This window comes from Cyprinodon variegatus, unplaced genomic scaffold (assembly GCF_000732505.1).
Source record: "Cyprinodon variegatus isolate N-32 unplaced genomic scaffold, C_variegatus-1.0 Scaffold326, whole genome shotgun sequence".
NCBI classification, from domain to species: Eukaryota; Metazoa; Chordata; class Actinopteri; order Cyprinodontiformes; family Cyprinodontidae; genus Cyprinodon; species Cyprinodon variegatus.
In genome coordinates, this window is record NW_015150779.1 from 861,176 (window position 1) to 877,642 (window position 16,467).

At 39.4% G+C, this 16,467-nt stretch overlaps 2 protein-coding genes across 3 annotated transcripts in view; one reads left to right on the forward strand and one right to left on the reverse strand.

The window, feature by feature from the left end:
- Positions 1-9,322, forward strand: part of mxd4 (MAX dimerization protein 4) — a 33,841-nt gene extending 24,519 nt beyond the window's left edge. For both annotated transcript variants that reach the window (XM_015384896.1, XM_015384897.1), the window contains exons 4-6: positions 876-990; positions 2,825-2,987; positions 4,586-9,322. In XM_015384896.1, the coding sequence (XP_015240382.1) occupies positions 876-990; positions 2,825-2,987; positions 4,586-4,752 (445 nt within the window). In that variant the 3' untranslated portion in view covers positions 4,753-9,322. The remainder of the gene's footprint in view (positions 1-875; positions 991-2,824; positions 2,988-4,585) is intronic.
- A 195-nt stretch (positions 9,323-9,517) lies between these two features.
- The window catches only part of LOC107091121 (PRELI domain-containing protein 1, mitochondrial-like), a 12,417-nt gene continuing 5,467 nt past the window's right edge, over positions 9,518-16,467 (reverse strand). The window contains exons 5-6 of the mRNA XM_015384874.1: positions 15,711-15,789; positions 9,518-10,263 (exon numbers count right to left, since the gene is read on the reverse strand). Of these exons, the coding sequence (XP_015240360.1) occupies positions 10,142-10,263; positions 15,711-15,789 (201 nt within the window). The 3' untranslated portion in view covers positions 9,518-10,141. The remainder of the gene's footprint in view (positions 10,264-15,710; positions 15,790-16,467) is intronic.

Below are 16,467 nucleotides of genomic sequence, written 5' to 3' on the forward strand. Positions count from 1 at the left end.
CCTCAACTGCACATTTTTTATTCATTTTCTATGTTTAATATGGAAATATAAAAGTAAGAGCCTGTAAATTAAGAGTCTGTTTTAGTTTCTATTTGCAGTAAAGCACATTAGTGTTGCAATAATAGTTCAATGAAGATCAAACTGCTTTTTTGTAATATATCGATTTGACGGCTATGGCCTTAAACAGCCAGCTTTGACTCTGCTTACACACACACACCATGTGTGTCGGGGGTTTTTGCTCCCTGTGTCTTTTCAAAACCCTAAATGTGCTGCGTATGACAGAGCATACAGGTGAAGACCCCCCACTTTACCACCCTGGAATCTTATTTTAATGACTTAAAGCCTTAAAAACAGCAATATGTATGCAGAAACCATTCCCCCCTAATAATCACTTATGCTTATCATTAGGTAAATGGTTTGCAACAAGCATTTAAAAATAAAATCTGTTCAAAGGGAAGGGACTTTCTGCTAAAATAATTACCAGAGCAAAAAATTAAGGCATTGGTCAAATTTATTGAAATTACAGAATGTTTTCCAACTTTACACAAACACAGCGACGTCTCCTTGTCTTTGTCAAGTAGCCTTTGCATAGCTCCCCTCCACCTCCCGGTCCAAAGCTGAGCTGTACCTGCAACAATCAGAGTGTCGGCCATAGTTGCTCAAAGTGGTCCACATAGACACACCCTAATAATAATATCAGGGGACCCAAGGAGCAGCTTCTGCTGTTTAAGGACAATCATCTCGACTTGTATGTGTGCGTCTGTGTGGGTTTGTGTTTCTGTTCTGGTGTGTGGGTGCACTCACTTGTTTTGTTTTTTTTGTTTTGTTTTTTTGACGGGTGCTGACTCATTTTGTTCTTGTGTGCTTGCTTGCAGACGTGCCAAGTTAAGGCTCTACTTGGAACAGTTGAAGAAGCTGGTGCCTTTGGGTCCTGACAGTACGAGACACACCACCCTGAGCCTCCTGAAAAGGGCCAAAATGCACATCAAGGTACTTAAAGAGCACCGCGAAATTACATTTCTGTGGTTATAGGCTGGTTGCTACTGTTCAAGACAACCACAGCTTGTGAGGTTTTGTTTTAATGAGTTTTTTTCAATTAAATGGCTTGATCTGTGTTTTTTTTTTTTTTTTTGTTAATATGACATTTATAACCTGATACCATTACATCAAATCCAGGAAAACAGACTTTTCCTGACTATTTTTTTTTACTATCCTGACTTATAGTACGTACGTCCAGCTTCCTTGTACCTGATGCCAAACATTCCCTCAGCATGACACTGCCACCACTATGTTTCCTAGGGCAGAGGATGAGTTTAGGAGGATTTGCAGTGTTTGTATTCCACCAAATGTGCTAATATGCACACTTTGAAAACAATCTTTTTACATATTTATGTGTATATATATATATATATATATTAAAAAAAACATGCTATCCATGTAATAACAGTTCATAACTGCACTGTTTGGTGCTGCTGGGGACATTTTTTAAGACACAATATGAATAATTGTGCTTGGCTTTTATGAAATGACATGCATTTTGCACAAGCACATCCAAGTAAAAACATCCCTTATTAAGAAATCAGGAAAAATCTTCTTTTTTGATTTTTCATAGTTTGAAAAATTCAGGACAAAAAGGAAGAAAAAACAAACTTAACAAATGAGTCAAAAAAGTGGACTGAGCAGAGGGCTGGGTGGCTGATCTATAGATAAGAAGATAATGGGACGTTTAGTTTGTATAGAAGCAGCTTCTCCATGTTTCAGGACACTATAAACTCACAGATGCAATGATCTGCTGTGTGCACAAGAGGAGGAATATTAAAAGCCTTAAGAAATGTTTTTCATGCATGGACTGTTGGGCTGCAGAAGATGGGGTCATGCTGCACTGATCGCGGTGTTTACAGGCAGCAACACTGTGGTTGGATGGAAAATTCAAACGTCAAGAGTTTTAACCCTTCATTTCCTGTTTACCGCGCAAGTCCTGTCTGCTCAGACGCTGCATGCTGGTTCTCGTCACTGCGTCGTGTCTTCTTGTTTCACAGGAGGCCTCAGGGCTCGGGGTTAATTTGATTTACCACCGAAAACTTTCAGTTGCAAATGAGAGCAAAATATAACCCCAAACAGAGTCAGAATTTGACTGTGGTGCTCATGTTTATTTATTCATTTACTTTTTGCTTCACTCATTAAATGTGTCAAAGTGGAGCTTTAATACCTTTTAAAAGAGTTGTGGTTTTAAGCAGATAGATCCTATAGCTATAAAAGTTACTAAATCATATCACACGCCACAGTTTTCTGCAACACTGGCAAATATCCATTCAAAGCAGTTAAGTTATTTCCTATTCTATTGCTTTTGTCTAAACTCTGCCTGGAAATGTTCAAAGAAAACCAGCCTTTAATCTGAGCACTTTTATTAATGTAGCAAATGTTTAAGTGTTGAGAAAAAAAATATATTTTTTGTAAAATTACTGGTGCCATTTATGACTTCCTGTTTTCCTGTAGCATAAATATGGTGTGATATGGAGGGCCATTCCTGCTAGGCAACCTTCAAAACAGAAAAACATCCCTTTAATGTAAGGCAGATATACGTTTAGAATAGCTTTTCATCTAATGTTACTCTACAGTAATAGACTTCATGCACTATGAAGGGGAGGGTTTAAAAACTGAGATATATTTCAAGAACTGGTCACAAAGGCTTCATAAAAGGTTTCATTTTGAGTTGCATTTAAAAGGAAACCAAACAAAATGTGTATTTCTACAGCAGGATCTTAAATATATCAATTCTATTATTTTATGTCTGCATTTTCTGTGGGTTTTTTTTGTCTTGCAGAAGCTGGAGGAGCAGGACAGGAAGGCTCTAAACGTGAAGGAGCAGCTTCAACGAGAGCACCGCTACCTCAAACGCCGCCTCGAGCAGCTCTCTGTTTCGGGATCCGTGGAGCGCATCCGCACAGACAGCATGGGCTCTACCATTTCCACCGACTCAGAGCAAGGTATGCTGACGTTTCACTGAGGAGGTCCTAGAAACAGAGCCATAGATCCAGCATTTACTGCAGACCAGAGACTTCATTTAATTTCTCCCTCTAAAGTCAATTTAAAACGCACTGCAAAGAAAATCATGCAAATTTAACTCGTTCACACCATCATTAAGGTTGCATCCGACAGACAAAGTTACACACATTTTAGAATTAATTAACAAAGCGCTGAGAAAATGTGGCGTCCATCCCCTTTACTCTGATACCACCAATTAAAATCTGACCATAAATCTATTAAACTGTTCATGTAAGCTCACATGGGATTATTGATTAGCTACTGGTAAAACAATCCTTCATTGCAAAGAATAGAAATCTAAATAGGTCATTTTTTCTTAAAATTAGTGATTTTTTTTATTTGATTGAGGAGGTAATGGAACAATACGGATGACATTTAAAATAAGCAAAACGGTTGCATTGACTTATTTCAAGTGGATATTATCTAATTATCTCATTTTAAGAGTAAAGATGCTGATTCCATTGGCAAAGATTCGTATTTAGTAGCTCAAATTAAGGGTAAATACACTTTATTTAAGACATTTTTACTTATTTCTATATATTTGTAGTGTAGAATTATGAAATCAGGAATATAATCTGGTAATTTCTGTACAAACCTGTTTTTTTCAGATTTCTCACTAAAAGAAATAGATTTGCACTAACCATATATTGTGAAGGTATATACTAAACTATGTGTTTAGCTTTAATACAACTATGAAACAGGGTGGCGACATTAGGCTGTGGAGAGGCATTCTAAAAGAAAAAACAGTGTTAATTTTTAAATAAATTAGTGAAAACTTTTAAATACATATTTGATATCCTTTGCAATCAAGCAGAACTTTGCATTGGTTAATCACATAAAATCTAAAAACAGACGTGGCTGAATGTGAAAAGAGGACATATTTTTCTGGTGTAATAAATAGGCCTTATAGCTGTGATGAAGGAAAGCAGCCTCACTGTCACATCAGAGCATGTCGACAGGCTAGTCCCCCTTGGGTTAAAGGTTAACACCTCAGATAAACAAGCGTTTCAGCTACTGATGCAGGGGAGGAAAAAGCTGGAGTGTCAGCTGCAGAAATAACAGACAGTCTGAGGTCAGGCTGGTGTTTTATATGCAAAAACCCCTGAAAATCTCTAGAGAAGTCAGAAGAACCCGTTGTGTCGCTGAGCAGGTGTTCAGAGATAAGAAAGTTGTCAGTGTTGGAGCTGAACTCAGCGCTGCGCTCAAATGCTTTTGTGTTGTGGCTAGATCGCTTGTAGTGTTTCTTAGGGGGAGCATCCGAATCCTGAAGTTACTGGCTTTTTTCCAGAGCTCTCTGTCCTGCTTAGCTTTGGGCAGCTTTAGAGTGTTAATAATCCTGCAAGAGGTAAACACATATGTGGTTCTTTATCAATGTAAAGGGGATTTACCAGCGGGAGCACAAAGATCTCCTTCACTCCGCATTAAAGGTGGTCCACATCCAGGTTAAAACCGCAGACCTCCCTCACAGCTACGCCGTATGCGCCACAGTTCAGCAGAAGCCAACATTTCTCCTCTTGTCTTCTTGTTTTTGTGTAAGCAGAGGTGGACATCGAAGGTATGGAGTTCACACCGGTGGAGGCGGACAGCATAGACAGCATCAGCGACGGTGAAGAGGAGGAGGAGGACCACTACAGCGTCCAGAGCAGCTCCAGCGACACCAGCTACACAGCCGCACATTCCCACAGACTGCAGCCACACCACTGTTAGGCGCCTCCCGGTGCTTAAACAAGCAGTTCTCCCGACTTTTCTGCTTCCCCCCCCGATTCTCCATCACCGCCTGCTACCTGCATCAAACCAGTCCACAACGGCGGTACAGCCTCCACCTGTTCCAGGCCACAACTCTGCAGGCTGACATGGTAGCTGAGCCCTCACCCCCCTCACACCTAACCATGATCTTCCCCTAATGCATCCTGCTTCCAACGCCCCCCCCCATCCCCCCCCCTCCCCGCCCTCACAGCCCTTCTCACCTGAAGTTTCTGCAGGCTCAAACAGTGCAGAGGAGAGTTTGTGGTGTTTCCTATCAGATAGATCTGCAGGGGGTAAAGGTGAGCAGCTTTGACCTGTTAATAGCTTCACGCCAAATCGAGCTTCAGTCAACTTCCAGCGGCATTACAACTCATAAAAGGCTTTGCACAAAAAAAAAGAAAAAAAGCACTTCTGTTTGCACAGCAATACATGCAAAGTCACAACCTCAGAAGCCAGTTTTGTCTAAAAGCGTCATTTATTTCCCAAATCACTGCTGCAGAAGATCTTAGAGACTTAGACTAACTTTATTGTCATCTTGTACACTAAGAGTGTATACAAAACGAAATTTCGATGCATACAGCTCACAAGAGTGAAATGAAATGAACATTACCATTTATAAAAGTGAAGCAGTGATCAGAATGTAAACAGTTAAGGAGAAAATGAAACCAGTTTGAAAGTCACGGTGCAAAAGGCATTGATATGGAAAGGTTCAGTGCAGTGCAAAATAAATAAATAGAGTCAAGTAGAACATTAAGTTGTGTTCTATTTAAAGGGATTATATCCTAAAGCATACTGCTTTATATGAAGGTAATAACACCTAGATCCATCTTTATGCTTCCTCAGTGGATCTTGGGTGATTTAAGCATGATTTGTTAGTGTTCTTTGTCACATAATGTGGCCCAAAAGGTTTCCTTCTAGAGCTCATATGCTGGTCCATCCCATACAATCTCGATAAAGCATGTTGAGGTTTGTGGTTTCGATGTGAAAAAAATGTGTAAAAGTTTTAGCTTAGCTAATTAAGAGCTTTCGCAATCCAAAAGTAAAACGTCAGAGCTGCAGCAGAGCAGAAACAGTGTAAATAGATCAGCCAGTTCCTGTCCGCATCCCCGTGTCTCCCTCTGGTTGGGTTGCCTAACCACTAACTCCACACTACTGACCACTACACTATACCACCAGATGGTGTGGATGGACTACTAAGTCAGAGAGAAAAGAAGAAGGAAGGAGTTGTCCTACAGCTATAAATCTTGTGTATTTTTTTTTCTCCTTCTCAGTAGCTAATTGATGTAGCAATAAGAGGCTTCCTCTTACGTTTTGAAGTGATCCTGGTGGACCACGAGCTATTGTTATTGGGAGATTTTACTTCTTGTGTTTTGTTTCTTGTTAGCCTGACCTTTGTGTCGGATTCACTAACTGATCCTGACCCTGTCTGCACGGCGCCATCTAGCATTATAAAAAGGAAAATTCTCTGCAGCTCTGTCGCTTTCTTCCCTGGCGTCCAATTAGCAGGTCAAAGCTGGTCAATTAAAAGCGGGGGGAAATTGGTTTTATGTAGAGGTAACCAACATTAACCCTCCTTCAGTTTCTCTAACAGCAGTAATCATCTTTTCTTCTCTGCTGTCTGTTACTTTTGATCCCCTGCTGTCTTTTGACTGTAACTCATGCACAACAGTGGCTTTGGAAGGACGAGGTGCTCCTGTTGCTCTCTGATGGTGTTAGTTATCAGTAGCCCCCACCCAGCCCTTGTCTCTTGCAGTCTGTAGAGCTTGGCACTTTAAAAAAAAATTTAAAAAACAGAAAAGCTGCCCGTCCACGACGGCGGGTGGGTCTGACCAAAAAAATACAAAACTATACTAAGAAAAAAAACCCTGGAAAGAAAAGAAGCTACTCCTCACTTAAAGTGAAATCAGCTAGTGTAGTCTATATTTCTTGTACTGAGTTTTGTATTATATTTTCCTAAATGTTCTCTAAACCTTGAAAAACGACAAAAAAAGAGTGAGTATATCTATCTATATCTATAAATATATATATATATATATATCTATATAAAAGAGACAGACAGACAGGACGCCAGGCTTGTTGAAGGGAGAGTGGGGGCAGGGGAGCCCGTACACTGGCCCCCTCTCTCTTGGGTGACTCTCCTGCTGTCATTCTGTGCCTTGGTGAGCCTTCCTCCTCCTCTTCCTCCTCGCCTCCCCCAACTCAGGTCACACTCCCCCTCCTTTTACTTGTCTTCTCAACACTTCCAGAACCTGAAGGGTCATCAGAACCACCAAAAAAAAAAAAAAGTGCTTCTTGGTGTCTGCTCCAAACGGCCACACCCCTTCCAGAACCCCGAGTCTCCACTCTGTCATGGAAATAAACAGAAAAAACAAACACTGGTGAACACCCATGGCAGCTTCCAGTTATGTCCGACCCTCCACCCCTCCAACCATCACCTCTACCGAACTGACACCAGCGGGGGGCTAAAAACGTCTGCGCTAGACGCTTCTTCATCTGCTTTTTTTTTTTTTTTTTTACAATTATTGTATGTTGACTAAAAGTTTGTTCTGCGGGAGCCACCGGGAGAGGAGCGACAAAAGAATAATCAATGGCAGCTTAAGGTGTTATCCTCTGAGCTCCCAGGTGGTCCGACCCAAACTGAAAAAGAAACAATAGTGTTACCCATCGATCAGGGGGACTTCTCAACTCACAGCAATATGACCATCTTGTGCTTTCGGACAAGGGAGGGCGGGCAGGGCAGGGGTTTTTAAAGACAAGCAGGTGGTTTACTTTGCTTTTACTCTGTGGTGCATTTATGGTGACCAACACTTTGTTTGCTTTTTTTTTTTACCTCCTATCTGCACTCTCTCCATACACTGCAGGAGGGCAAAAAAAAAAAAAATATAACCCCAGGTTAAAATGCATTTTCTTTTGGTCATAAAGAGTTTACATTCATGTCAGAGCATTTGTACATGACTGTTTGTAGCAAAAAACAAACAAATAAAAAAAAAAAAGCCGCCCTTATTGGTTGACATGAACAACTGGGTATACCATTATTAATGGGTTCTAATGATTCTCTCGCACAGAACCTCCTGTTTGAAAAGCGACAAGGATAGAGGGAGCCAGATTTGAGATTATAATGATGCAGTTATTCTTGGGGGGAAAAAAATAAAAAAGCACACATGCTCATGATGAGAGGTAATAGAGCAGCTGACGGGACATGTTGACATTCTGGTTGTTTCATGAGTGGCTAGGTGGGGATGGGAGTTCCTTCAAAGATGTGCCTTGCGAAGAGATTTAAACAAAAAGTTATTTTCTTTACAAACAAGAGATTGTACCAGTTAAAGACTGTTTGTGTTCCGCTTACCTTCTGCAGCTGATGTATAGAGGCATGGGCCGGGGATTGTTTTGGAGATATTGAAAGGACTGAACTCTTTCGCCAATAAGTAGAAAAATGCACAGATTAGGCTTTTACTGACTGATACCGACTTCCCATTTTCTTTCAGGTAAAGCTTTTAATTTAAACCATTTCTATTAAATTTTTTTCTTTCAAGGATTAAAAGAAAGAACAAACTTCTGCTGCTGACAGAAGCAGTGTTATGAATCCAAATGGATATGAAGGAATTAAAAGATTATACTAACTGGCAGATTGATTGTGAATTGGCTGTTTCGGTTATCTGGATGCTTTATTGGTGCATTTCTAATTGAGTCCCTTGAAATAAAATAACAGAAAAACTACAGGATTGACGGGTTTTTAAGTAGACTGATCTTGCCCGTTCCCCACCTGTTGCTGCACACTGCTACAGTTCTTTTCATGAGATGCGCAACTTGTTGTTTTGAAATGTAAGACATTAGATCATCCCCTGGCTTTTTGTGTTAGTGTTGTGGTATTGTTCCCCTTAGGTAATGTCTTTAGTGTATCTTAACCGGCCCATGCCTACCTTCGTTTTGCTGTCGTATAGAGAAAAGGTTTGTTGTAGATAACAGCAGGCTTGGACAAAATAACAGAGAAACATCTCAAGAGATCAAAACCAGTTCAAGTCTTCTGCTGCTTTTAAAATTCACCCCATGACTTCCATAAGAACTGTTATTCCTGCCAAACAAAGTCACTTTTATTCCTGATTTTATGTTAAACAACATGGATTGCTTTAACTACCTTTTAGGTTTTAGGTCTGCTTTCCAGTTTCTGCACTTTCCAGCTTTTATTTCTTTCGTTCTTTATTTGCATTTTCACGCGTTGAGCTAAAGTCCTCCAGAGTAGGAACCACCGAGTGGATGCCTGGGTTGGGATCTAGCAGAGGGGACAACGGAGAAACAGTAGGGGACTGACGTGCTGAGCAGAGGAGGGAGAGTTCTGTGCCAGAGACCTGTGAAATATGTTCCTTTATAGAGGATGTGTAATTTGCATACAGAAGATGTTCTTTTTTTTCATTTTGTTTTGTGAGTATGAGTGCGTCTATACGAGTACCTGGTGCTGGCTACATTTTAGCAAACACTTGGAGGTATTGTGTATTGTCTCATTGTAATATAATTAAAATGTTTTATACATAAACGTGTCGCTGTAATTTACTCATGTACGCAGCTGAGCAAAGGAGCAGGAAATTTGTATGAAGGCATTGAAATGTTATGGGGGGGGGCTTCCTGTTTGGTTTGTGCAGCTGAAATCTGGAATATCAGTTTTTAAAGGTCAGAGTGCAGCTACAGTCACAGAAGATGTTAGATGAACCCAGAAACAAGACAGTGTTTTCATTTGTTTTATTGGAGCTTATCTAAACAAATAAGAGCTTTCTGAAATTTTACCTTGATGTGAAATCAAACATTGGAAGAATTGAGGATTTTCAAGAGATTTTAAAGTTTAAAATGACCTGAAAAAATGAAGAGTACATTTGTCACTTATTGTGAATCCCAAAACGACAAAAATCCAGTGAATTCAAACCTTAAAGGAATGCAGCCGTTGAAATCAAAACAAAACAATCTCCAGAAGAAGCTTTTAAAAGCAGAATCAGATGATCCAGTTTCATTATTGCACCTCAGACAGTCATACAGTTACAGGCTGTTCTTATTACACGATAAATCAGTGAAAATGTTGCTCATTCTAATAGAAGCCACTCTGTTGTGATTGTCAGTGTCAGCATAACCATTTATGCTTTCTAATGATCGATTAACAGTTTGCCATTTAACTCATAACATAATGCTGTCCCCCCCCGAAATTTAAATTAACATTATAAACTACCAGGAAGCTGGACTTTCTGACAGCTAAAGCAGTAAAAGGTTTTATACAAAGACCTGAGATTTAACAAAGAACTGATAAACGAATAAAAGATAAATCTACAGTAAGTGCAAACAGGGTGAAGGCGTCATCGCTCTGCCATCAGACGTACTGCTGGGGCTTCTGTGGAGCGCTGGCAGCTGAAGCCAGAGTCTTGGCCGCCTCCTTGGCCTTCTCTGATGGAGGTTTCACGGTGTCTCTGAGCAGCCATTGGGGCGTCTCTCCTAACGGAATCAGAGGGAGGAAACAAAGGAGTGAGGGACATAATAAACTCACCTTCAAATCAGTAAACAAACACGGAAATATCCCGACATTGTCAGCCACAAAAATATTCATTCCCTCCACTTTTTCTGTGTTGCAGTTGGTAACTTGAATATTTAACATTAAGAAGACCCAATAAAGTCTTAAAAAAAATGATTTAATTTTCAAAAAAGAATATTTAAATACTGAGAAATATGTGAAGATATATTCGACTACTGTTGTTACCGTCGGAGGGATGTGAATGCTTTTGTAAGGCACAGTTTCTTGTTATATTTTTGGGGTTTTTAAGCAAATCTAAAGATGCTTTAAAAAACATTGTTGTTTAAGCATCTTGACTAAATACAATAGAAAGCAATTACCAAAGATTTAACCACCAATAAATAAGATTTGAAGAACAAATGAGACTCTAAATCCTTCATCTAAACATGTCAAACTTTAAAGGCTTTAATTTAATCCAAGTTCATTTCTGAGCCCTCTTATGTCTAGACAGCTGCCATCGGTTCTCTGTATTACGGACTCATGGGTGTCAGAAGAAGAGGTGACATAACATCAAGCACAGAGGAACTTAAACCAGCACACCCTCATTTGTATGCTGGTATGAACCGCCTGACACCAGATTCACTGCCTAGGGCTGTGGAGGATATTTGTGTCTGCCCTGACTGTGAACCTTCGACCTCAAGGGAGATCAACAAGCCTAACGAAGGCAGAGCGGACAGCAGAGACCCACCGACCGCTCTCCTCCAACCCTGCAGCACATCTCAGCTAAAATAAAAGGCAAATAGAAAAGTTTCAAGGTCATCTCAGTGTAGTCTACTTACTCTCATATAGCACCTTGCAAAAGTATTCACACCCCACCCCAAATTTATACCCGTTTTGGTACATTCCGACCTGTCATCTAAATCAACCTTTTTTGACTTTTACAATTATAGACGATTGGCCAGAAGTGGAACATACAGTAACTAATTATAAGATAAAAACTATTTTACTTAATCTTTTTAATTTAAGCATTTAATTCTTTGGCTTTTTATTCTTTACATCACAAATAGAAAAGCAACATAAATGTGTTGCCTGGAAGTTAGTAAGGAATCAAAATAAATACAAAATATTATAAACCTGTATTTATAACACCATAGAGCTCCTCTGACTAACTCCCTTACAATCACATTTAAACTTGATGAATTGGGAACTTAAATTATAGCCTGACTGACTTAATCAGTTTGTTTTCATCAAGACACCTGAGCTGCGTAGATGGGGTCCTATAGCTCAATGTGAAAAACAGCTGATCCTGCAGGCTGTTCTTACTTAAACATATGAGAAAAACTTACTTTTTAGTTGATAAAAGCTTGTTTTATTTTTCAATTGGGTCTTTGCAAAGCAAAACAGATCCCAACCCTATTTTATTCCCTAAGAAATAAAATATTTTCATGTACACCTTGCAATGCACTCGTGGACCATTAGAGGTGCCAGTACCCCTGGTTGGGAATCACTGATATAAATGTTTTTAAACTTATTACATTTTATGGATCTGCACAAACCTTTGATGAAGTGAAATGAAATGTATAAAAGTAAAAAAAGAATAAAACCAGATAATTGGACTTTATATGAAGCCTCTAAACACAGTTCGTACTAAAACATTCCAATACATTTAAATGTGTTGGAATGATGTGGTTGATGTCTACACCTCAATCCAATGGAGAATATCTGGTTAGATTCAAGTACTGCTATTTACAAGCAAAAAAAAAGCACTTTTTCCTGCAGGAATTAGAAAAATCTCAGTCGCAAGTTGTTGCTGGCTCATTCAGCTAGAATCCCTGCAGAACTAGCTCTAAGTACAGGCTTGAAAGGGTTGAACAGCCAGGTATGCTGGAGTTTTGTTTATTTTTTTCTTCCTATTTTCTGTTGTTAAAGAATTAAACAAAATATCTGTAAAGTTTTAGGCATGTTCTGAAAATGCAATGGTGCAAACTATAAAACAATCCCTTTTTACCATAAGCTATGAAGCAACTAAGTATAAAATAGGAGGTGAAAACTTTTCCTAGGCATTGTTTCATAGGTAGCCATGCAGCCAAGATTTATTTAGAAACATAAAACAAAAACAGTTTTTTTATGGAAATGAACTGAGGCTGTACCAAAGCAAACAACCTAGCAAGATTACTTCATCATCTATTAATTTAACTAATCCACAACAATGGTAATCAGGATCAGCGGTACCATGAAGCTGGTTATCAAGATATCGCTAAATCAATCCAGCTTTAACTGATCACGAATCTGTGAACTATAAAGGGCAGATGCTGACTTCATTAATCAGCTCCATCAGGGCAGTGGATACTTGACGGACAGCTTAACTGTATTTTTACTTGAGCTGCTCAGCATCTACGACAGTGTGCATGAAGCTGCTGGTTGTGTAATATCACATGGTCATACATGCAGCTTGTGTTACAGTTAGGGCTGCATTCCTGCAGGTCGCACAGCAAACACACTGTTCTAGGATCTGATATGTATCCCAGTTCGCCCAATGAAAACCTGTATCACTCAAATCGTCATAGTGATCTAAAGGATCTTCTCACAATTGGGGTTCTGATTTTTAGTTTCTTTTTATTTAGCTTCATAAATCAATTATACAAGAAACAAGTGAATCCCTGTTGTGTATGAGGACATTATATAGGGGGGGAAAAAACCCAGTGATCCTGCCTGGGTGGTACAGTCCTCTGACCCGACTTTTTACTAGCTGATTCAAACCCTCAAATAGAGCTGAAAAAATAAATCAGATTAATCGATTATCAATAGATTATTAAAATAATAGATAATCAAAAATTATTAAAATCATTAAAGTTAGTAATCAATTAATTGTTAACTGGAGTAAAGAGACTGAAACATACCTTTAGCTGACAGAGCAACATTAATTATACCAAAATTGTAATTTGATCTTTAAGATAAAAACTTATTCTTAATAATAATAATTGAACTTTATTGATCTCACATTGGAGAAATCTACCTCTGCATTTAACCCATCCCCTTGGTAGTGGGCTGCCATCGTCGGGCGACCGGGGAGCAGTGTGGGGTCTGTGGGAGTGGGGCTCAATCTCAGAACATCAGGAGTCCAAGCTCTATGCCCTAACCAGTAGGCCGCCACTCCCCAATATGCCCTCTGTCAATATGCTCTATCCAGAAATCCTCAAGTGGAAAAGTTTTAGTTTCACCTGGTTTAACTTAGTAAAAACACCTTCTTTAAGGAACCTCTTGCTATCCAATTATTAACTGATTAATAAAGAAAATAAACAAATTAATAAATTAGCAAAATATAGTCATTAGTTGCAGCTCTAAGAACCCTTGAACTTAGTTGGGACCTGTTTATTATAGACGAGGGGGATTTTATATTCCTAAAGTTTTATAAACATGCAGCATGGGAGGAGTGCGTTCAGGACACAGTGCTAGTTTTGCACCGTGCATTTTTGCATCTAGGATAAAGAGTTAAACTTTGGGGTAGTCTGATCCTCTTCTCATATGTTTACTGTGTCCTCTATCTGGCCTTCTTTTATATAAGCCTTTATACAGGTCTCTATGTTTCATCAGGGCCAGATTAGTGGGGAGAACTAATATTTCTTCTACTAACAGATTCTCCCATGTGAGCAGTGAGACTCTGCAGCTCCTCCACAGTTACCATGATAACCATCCCCTAGCTGCTTCTCTGGTTAATGCTCCCACTGTTATATCCTGGTAAGTTTAAAGTCATCCCACACTCTTTAAATCACTGGTTGACGAGCTGATTAGATCTCTGTGAGTCTAAAATCTAACTTTGCTTCAAACCTATTTACAATTTAGCAAATTGTGGAAAAGGGTTGAATATCCTGCATTTTTCTTTATTAATGTTACAAAGCTATTCGAGCTAAAGTGAATTTCTCTGAACTTGGGCAGAGATGATAATTTATCATCGGCAGGACAGAAACCAGATGTGGAGCTGCATGTTTAAAATGATAGAAAATTGAAATCTGACTATTTTTATTTGAAACAAATCAAGAAAGAAAAAAAAGACAGATCAAGGAAAACCTCATGCATTTTTTTTGTTTAAAGCTATCCCACCCATCACACTGTCCCCAACATGTTCCATGATCTTAGACCCAAAACCAGAATAACTGCGAACCAAACAACTAAAACATGTAATCTGGAATACTATGGCTGTGTCCGAATGTCCGCCCTAATCACTTTATATTTTAGATGAGTGTCCGAACGTCTAGTGAATGAAAAGGAGTGGACTTGAAATTTCCCATAATACACCTTGAAAAGTAGTGATTAACCATGGTGACTAGACCATGCTTTACGCAGAGAGCTCTCCTCGCAATTGTTGTCACAGTGGCCCACTGTCGCTACCCGACAGCGGCGGCTAATAACAAAGATGGCACAGGCACCGCAGGGTGGAGGCAGAGTTACCAACGGGGAGCGGAAAGTAGTGATCATCTCTAAGAACACTCAGTTAACTGAGCTCACTATAAAGTCCACTGTATAGTCTCAGCTCTATATAGTGATTGAGGGATCTAGGGGTTAGGGTAGACATTCAAACACAGCCTTGGTGTGTTTCTAGGCTACGATTACAGAAAAACAACAAGAACTCCCCCTAAACTTTGAATCAAAACGTACTGAACAACAATGACTTTATTTAGGCCTTTTAATCTGAATGCAATGCAAACACTGTAACCATGCATGTTGCCTCAATTAAATATTCAGGTCTCACTATAGTTGCTTCATGCAAAAGAAAAGTAGAAATATGAAATTGCGGGCACTTTTCCACAACAGCTAGCATTAATGCTAGGCCACCCATGCTGCATTGAAACAAGCATTGGCTTTGATGTAATGACGACCAAATAAAGACATTGTTGAAAGTACATTCTCTAAAGGACATTTAACTGTTTTTCATGAAGGTTTGAGGTTTCAGTACCTGAACTAGCCTATCTATTGTTTCAGGCTCATGTGACAACAATAGGCAAAGGCCAGCGGTGTCAGATTGTCGTCACCTCAACACCCACCCAACATACTCACCCCAACGCTCAGCCTGATGCCCAGTCCTGCAGAGCCATCAACAATGGGGCAATAAAACAGAATCACAACAATGGAAGAACTCCCTTTTAGACAACAGCAGGCTGCGGGTTCAGCACAACACAGGACTACCAACAGCTACACTATGAGTGATTAAAACAAAGCAGGTAACTGTTAGTAGCAGATTACATTGGTTTTTGTTTTGTTTTTTTTTAATCGAATTTACATTTTAGACCAGATTTTCTTTTTTCCTTTGGACTGAGTAAGAACAAAGAAAAGTTTTGTTGTTTTCTTATGAGTTGTTTGCACTTATTGCCTGTAAATAAGAAGCTACGCCTCCCTCTTGCCCTCATCTTGAGCTCAATGGCAGCGTACCTACCCTGCAGATTGGACAGAGCGTATTCCAGCCCCTTCATGGCCTTCACCTGGTTGCTCTTGAAGCGGGCCAAGCCAAACTCCTAGGAAATCACACAACAGGAAATGGTTATTAAATGGCTGTATCTAAGAAAAACATATTTGTCTGTGTCTCTGTCTGACTGGAGACATTTAGAAAAGCCTGGAATAATGATGCTGGATCTACTACAGACAGATTACAGCTTCTGGTGTTAATAGGGCTCACCCTGCTCTGCGGCCAAATGTTTAATAAACATTTAAGCATTTAATCATTCTTTATATAAGACCCCTTCATAGGTGAATTGAATTATGTACAGTGACTTGGAACAGGATTGTTGCCCCCTTTAAACCACTGCACGCCGAGTCTTTTGCACACTTTTTTTTTAAACAATGTCTTTCTTCAGGTGCTTTATTAAAGGCTATTTTCTTTTCAATACTAATTGTTCAACCTAAGCTGTGGATTTCTGCAGCTCCTCCAAAGGTTACAATGGTTGATTATCTGATATATGCTCCATTCTGCTGGTTTGTCAGCAGCCAGATGGTCATATCTTGAAAAGTTTGCGATTTTGTCAGATGATGGATCAAACGGTTCTCTATGAGATATTCAAAGCATGCAATAATGTTTTTTTTAACAACTTTATCTATGGTGCAGGATTATTTCAATTCAGTTTATTTCTATAGCGCCAATTCACAACACATGTCATCTCAAGGCACTTTACAGTTCACCAGATCATACAGTCAAA